The sequence below is a fragment of the Trachemys scripta genome, chromosome 1, assembly GCF_013100865.1.
Source record: "Trachemys scripta elegans isolate TJP31775 chromosome 1, CAS_Tse_1.0, whole genome shotgun sequence".
In the NCBI taxonomy this organism is placed as follows: Eukaryota; Metazoa; Chordata; order Testudines; family Emydidae; genus Trachemys; species Trachemys scripta.
This window is the reverse complement of record NC_048298.1, coordinates 291,766,104-291,773,045: the sequence shown is the minus strand read 5'-3', so window position 1 is coordinate 291,773,045 and position 6,942 is coordinate 291,766,104. Positions and strand designations below refer to the sequence as shown.

Below are 6,942 nucleotides of genomic sequence, written 5' to 3'. Positions count from 1 at the left end.
AGCTCCAAGCTGCCCCTCCCCCTGGCCGGAGCCGGGTGGGGGAGAGCTGTGCTGTCAGCTGTGGGGAGCCTGCGTCCCTCCACCTGCCCTCCGCAGAGGGGCTGGGGGCAGAGACACTGGGCAGAGGGGACTGAGGGGCAGGGACACTGAGCAGGGGCACTGGAGGGCAGGAACACTGGGCAGGGGCACTGAAGGGCAGGGACGTTGGGCAGGGGGGCAGGGACATTTAGTGCGAGGGCTGGGGGACAGGGACACGGGCCAGCGCTGCTCGGGCAGGCAGGCAGAAGGTCTGCCACGGATCCCCAAAGCTGCCAGGCCGCTCTCCCGGACCGGGCTCTGATTGGGGGGGCGCCAAGAATGACCAGACAGCAAATGTGAAAAATCAGGACAGGGGTTGCCGGGTAACAGGTACTGTGTCTATATAAGAAAAAGACCCCAAAATCGGGACTGTCCCTATAAAATCAGGACGGCTGGTCACCCTAGCCTGGCTCCCATGGTGGAGCCCTGCAACTCTGCGGATATCAGCAGCGATCCGCAGGTAATTTTTGCGGCTTGCGGATGGGATGCGGAGACACGTGTGTCTCTGCGCGGGGCTCTCTGCCTGCCCACAGCACACAGCCCTCAGCGGCAAGAACCCGACAGCCGTATTGGCCGTATTGGCGAACCGGGAAGTGGGCGGGCTCCCGCGGGGGGCTGCGGGCCCGGCCCGGGCGCTGCCTGCTAGGGCGTCTCCCGGCCCGTCGCTTATTTAACTCCGGGGGCGGGGCAGGGCGGCGCTTACACAACAGTCGGGCGGCGGCGGGAGCGGCGCCATGTCCTGGTACCGGAACACCGTGTGGTTCCTGAAGGGGCTGCGGGAGTACACCAGGTACCGGGGGGTCCGGGCAGCCGGCCCCTGAGCTCTGCCTGGGGCTGCCCGAGCAGGGGGCTCCCGCGGCGAGCGGCCGCGCGCACAGCCCGCGCCTACCCCCGAGCCTGCAGGCGGGCGCAGCTGGGCGCTGGGGTCGGGGCTGTCCCCGGCCCTCGGGCTTTCCAGCCTGAGGTCGCCGCAGTCCGGGGCGGGGGGCGAGGCCCCGTTGAGCGTCCTGGCGCTTGGCTGGGTGCAAGCCGGTTGCCTCTGCAGCCTTGGTAGGAAAAAGCTGCTCCCTTGAGTCTACTCTCCCTTGCTGTGCCCTGAGCCTTCGGGTGGGATTGGCTGCTTGCTTCAAGGGGGCGCCTCGGCAGCTCCTCATGCAAGCCCGGCAACAGTGGGGCGCTGGGTTACTCCTCTGTCAGAGGCACCGAGAAAGCAAGGTCGGCTTGGGTTGTATCTGGCTGTCTGCGGCGCAGATCTGGAGTTTAGCGTGCGGGTTTAGCTGCTGAAACCATCCAGAGTGTGACTGACCCAGGGACTTCAGAGCATAGACCGGGTCCACAGCTGTAAGGTCTTTGGTTTGGCATGCTGGGTGTAAGTCACAGCATTGTGGATCATCACATTGTCTACAAAAACCTTCAGAACTCCACAGGTCTTTTCACAGATTGACCAAGAAATGTGCTGCCCCTCTCCACCCCACATCGAGCCAAGTGACCGATAGCCAGCTTTGTAATACCTTGGGGATGTTATCACAAAGTACTTTCCAGTGGCACTTAGCACCTCCTTCCCTTAGTCCTTTACCACACCCAGATATAATGAATTTATTGGCAGGCTGCGGATCAGATCTTGCATAGGGACTGCCACTCTGGCTCAGACTGAGGGATATCTGCTGCAGGATCTTGTCTCTGAAAGTGGCTAGTATCAGCTGCTTCAGAGGAAGGTGTAAGACCCTTGCAGTAAGCTGATATGGGATAATCTGCCCCTGACGTAGGTCTCTGCCTAATCTCTCTAATAAGAGATTGTCTTAAGCCCTTAAATGTGAAGTTTAATATCCCATCTAACATGTTGGTTGCCATTCATTCTGGCTATCCATCTAAATGTTCAATCCTTGCCGAATCTTGCTGAGTTCTTGGCCTCAGTGCCTTTCCATGGCAACCAGTTCAATAACATCGTGTGTGAAAAAGCATTTCCTTTTATTGGTTTTGAATTTCCTACCTTGTAATTTCATTGAATGCCCCCTGTGTGGGGTCAGGAAGGCATTTCCCCCCAGGTCAGATTGGCAATGACCTGAAGGAGTTTTCACCCTCCTCTGCAGAGTGTGGAAACAGGTGACTTGCCAGGGTTATCTGGATATACACCTCTACCCCGATATAACACGAATTCGGATATAACACGGTAAAGCAGCGCTCTGGGGGAAGGGGGGGCTGCGCGCTTCGGCGGATCAAAACAAGTTCGATATAAAGCAAAGCAAGTTTCACCTATAACATGGTAAGATTTTTTGGCTCCCGAGGACAGCTTTATATCTGGGTAGAGGTGTATCTCATTTGATCATTTCCCTGCCATTGCAGGGACCTTGAGCGCGGTCCCTCCTGTTCTCTGCTTGTGTCATTTAGTAATCAAATCTCCCGTGGGTGTCATTTACATCAGTCTCACTTTGGTGGTTGGGTTTAGAGTGTGGGTGCTAGGTGGTGTTGGGGGGCCTGTGAGGTACAGGTGGTCAGACTGGATGATCTAGTGGTCCTTTCTGACCTTAAATTCTGATTCTTGTCTTATTTCTTTAAAGTGTACACACACACACACACTCTCTCTTCCTATCTGTGTATATTCTTATTCACATATTCTTGCTGATCAGTGCCTTTTAATGTTGCATCAAAAATTCCTAGAGCAATAGATGGGGACTTCTTATATTTATTAGAAAGCTACAGAAAATAAATAAGTAGTTAAATTGAGTCCTGGTAGTGGATCCCCTTTTTCTTTCTTCCACTGAAGACTTTGTATCTTTGTGATTTATTCAGGAGTGGCTATGACTCTGCATCCAAACACTTTGTTCCGGCAGATTTGGAGGTAAATGTAACTGGAAGATCCTTCATGATTACTGGAGCAAACAGTGGTATTGGCAAAGCAACTGCAACGGAGATAGCAAAGAGAGGTGAGATGAAACAGTGGCTCTCAACCAGAGGAACGTATACCCCCAGGCGTATTCAGCGGTCTTCAAGGAGGTAGTCAACTCATCTAGATTAGGGTTTCTCAACTTCGGGATTATGAACCACAGGGGAGTCACTGGACAGGTTTGGGGGGTCACAAGTGCATGGCTGGAATTATGGGGAGGCAAGCAGGGAAATTGCCTGGGACCCCATGCCACAGGGCAACCTGCAAATTTAAAATACATGCTTTGGCCCTGGATGGTGGGGGCTCAGGCTTCAGACTCTGAAAGAGGTACAGTAGTCTGGAAAGGTTGAAACCACTGAGCTAAACCAATGTTAACCTTTTGGGGATCTTCACAAAGTGTGATAGAAGTTTAACTGGAAAAGTGTTCATCCTTCTGACTATAGGATTCTGCTTTTCAAGACGTTCTAGCTCCCATTTTCAGGGGTAGGATGTTTCATATGAAAAACTGTCTTCAGAGGGGCATATTTGGGGTTTGAGCACCTTGTATGGTTCTTTGGCAGATCCTACCATGAATACTGGTCATGAAACAAAAGTAACAAGTGGAGGGGAGCCACGAAATATTATGGGGTGGTAGCTAAAGGTCTCCATCATGGATCAAGACCGTGTTGGCCTAGGCACCGTACAGACAGGGTAAAGTAAGACAGTCTCTGCCTCAAAGAATTTATAGTCTTAAGGTGTGAAGAGACAACAGATAGATAAGACCAACAAAAGGAGGGGAGGACAAGGTAACAGTGAGACAATTGCGTTTGGTACAATAGTCAGCAGTGTCTACACACCAACTACCTTACTTGATTGCATGCAAAAAAATTTCAACTGCTATTCTTGTACTAGCTATCTGGAGTGCAGCATAACAGGCTGCCCCAGGCAAGTCCAAATTGATGTGGTCACAGTGCCAGTATTTCAACGCAGGTACAAAATGGACTTCACAATTGAGAGACAAGATGGGTGAGGTAATGTCTTACTGAACCAACTTCTGTGGGTGAAAGAGTCAAGCTTTCAAGCTACAAGAGCTCTGTGTAACTCGAAAACTTCTCACCCACAGAATTTGATCCAATAAAAGATATTACGTCACCCATCTTGTCTCTCTAATATACTGGGACCAACATGGCTACAACAATACTGCAAACAATTCACAATTTGATATAGTCATATCCCAGCCCATCCCTTTTTGAGCTCGTATGATTCCAGAGATATTGCTCTGGGAACATATGGAAACTTGTATTTAAAAACATCAAATATTATTTTTAGTCTTGCCTTTCCCCACACCCCTCCACTTCACACCTAATTGTTAACTGTGATTCTTATGGAATTCCACCAGGTGGCACACTTCATCTGGTTTGCCGAAATAAAGAGAGAGCTGAAGAAGCTAAAAGAGAAATAACAACAGAAACTGGTAATCAGGTGAGTTTAGTGTATTGAGGTTTTTGTTAAGCAGTTTACCAGCAGTAAGACTTAGAAGATTTTATAAGTAGTTCTCTGCATTATCCCACCCACTTTCATTGTTCGCTGTTTGAGATTGCATATTAGAGGCACCCTCAGAAATGAGCAAAATATTTATCATTCTTTCTAATGGCTGCGTTTGATGAAGTTTAATTTCCGCAGCTGATGGTTTTTGATTGTTCTCCTGTATTGCTGTGTGTGGGTGTGGGTGTGGAGGCTGGTACACAGGATATTATTCAGGCCAGGGATATTCTTGTACTTTCTCTATTTTTAATATGTAACTCCCTACAGTTTGCTATATGGCTGAGGCTTTTTACAGTGAATGTGTATAAAGCACATGCACATTGCTGCTGTAGACGTTCAGACCATTACCTTCCCAACCCCCCACAAAGTTGATCCTAGTCTCTTCTCATGCATTTGCAGATTTTTTCCATCTCCTGTACCTATGGTGTTCCACCGCTGCCTCCCCCCTTCCCTGACAGTTCTTCTTCACACCAGTTTGTATCATTGTTCAACTCACCCTTGTGACTGCTCTTAATGTTGCACCACCAATTGTTCAGCAGTGGCCCCTCTTCAGTGGTGCCATCAGCATCTTCCTATCTTTTGCTGAGAGCTCCATTCGTGTTAGAAAGTGATGTGGCTCTTGACCAGAGTGTTTCAGATCCACTAAGAGTCCTTAATTTAGATTAGAATCAAACATCTGAATTTCTATTTCTAACGATTTCGTACTGCTTGGGTTCCTGCTCTTTGGTCTCAGCTCCCCTGCTGTGAGAGAAACTGGAACTTTCCTAGTCCTCAAACTTTTGGACTTTTGAGACACAAGCAGGTCAGCCCTATGTTGTGCCCCCTTTACAATGTTACATTCCCGTTGCTGACTAGAAGAAAAGCAGATTACTCCCAAATAAATGGCCAAAAAGCATTTATTTAAGATAGGGTACCCTACTGGTTACACTGGTCTACAATTTTTGAGAAGTCATCTGCTTCAGAGATAAAATGGGCTATTTATTATGTATTTTGATGTGCTGAATTCAAATATGACAATTAAAACAATTGATTGGCTACTGTTTCTAAGATATTTAAGTTTTTACATTTTATGTCTATGTATATTGTGTAGATAATAGTTTTAATCATAAATTGTAAACCTAGGTCTTTTCATGTGTTTATGGTTGCTTTACATGATATTTCACCTGTCCTGTTTATGTAACACTTTAAAAATCAGCAAAAGGGTTATATAAATAAAATTTATTATGAAACAAAAGGCAAAAAACTATTATGTACATAGTTTAGTCCTATTCAGTGTCTACTCAGCGCTTCTTGGCTTGTCTCTTGTATTCATTAAATGGAGCATCTCTTGTCACTGTCCAGCAATAAGTCTGCAAGCATTGATGGGCTCCATTTGCCCTGATAGCGTTTCTCCATTGTTGCAATGTCCTGGTGAAATCGCTTGCCGTGCTCGTCGCTCACTGCTCCGCAGTTCGGTGGAAAAAAATCTAGACGAGAGTGCAAAAAATGTATCTTTAGTGACACGTTGCAACCAAGGCTTTTGTATGCCTTGAGGAGGTTTTCCACCAACAACCTGTAGTTGTCTGCCTTGTTGTTTCTGAGAAAATGTATTGCCACTAACTGGAAGGCTTTCCATGCCGTCTTTTCCTTGCCATGCAGTGCATGGTCAAATGCATCATCTCGAAGCTCACAAATCTGAGGACCAACAAAGACTCCTTCCTTTATCTTAGCTTCACTTACCCTTGGAAATTTTCCACGGAGGTACTTGAAAGCTGCTTGTGTTTTGTCAATGGCCTTGACAAAGTTCTTCATCAGACCCAGCTTGATGTGTAAGGGTGGTAACAAAATCTTCCTTGATTCAACAAGTGGTGGATGCTGAACACTTTTCCTCCCAGGTTCCAATGACTGTCGGAGTGGCCAATCTTTCTTGATGTAGTGGGAATCTCTTGCACAACTATCCCATTCGCAGAGAAAACAGCAGTACTTTGTGTATCCAGTCTGCAGACCAAGCAAGAGAGCAACAACCTTCAAATCGCCACAGAGCTGCCACTGATGTTGGTCATAGTTTATGCACCTCAAAAGTTGTTTCATGTTGTCATAGGTTTCCTTCATATGGACTGCATGACCAACTGGAATTGATGGCAAAACATTGCCATTATGCAGTAAAACAGCTTTAAGACTCGTCTTCGATGAATCAATGAGCAGTCTCCACTCATCTGGATCGTGAACAATGTTGAGGGCTGCCATCACACCATCGATGTTGTTGCAGGCTACAAGATCACCTTCCATGAAGAAGAATGGGACAAGATCCTTTGGACGGTCACGGAACATGGAAACCCTAACATCACCTGCCAGGAGATTCCACTGCTGTAGTCTGGAGCCCAACAGCTCTGCCTTACTCTTGGGTAGTTCCAAATCCCTGACAAGGTCATTCAGTTCACCTTGTGTTATGAGGTGTGGTTCAGAGGAGGAGGATG

General features: G+C 47.8%; 1 protein-coding gene across 1 annotated transcript in view; it reads left to right on the top strand.

Moving 5' to 3' along the window:
* Positions 1-687: 687 nt before the first annotated feature.
* DHRS12 (dehydrogenase/reductase 12) overlaps positions 688-6,942 on the top strand; it is a gene marked incomplete at its 5' end in the record, with an annotated part of 28,858 nt that continues 22,603 nt past the window's right edge. The window contains 3 exon segments of the mRNA XM_034758539.1: positions 688-868; positions 2,869-3,002; positions 4,341-4,423. Of these exon segments, the coding sequence (XP_034614430.1) occupies positions 813-868; positions 2,869-3,002; positions 4,341-4,423 (273 nt within the window).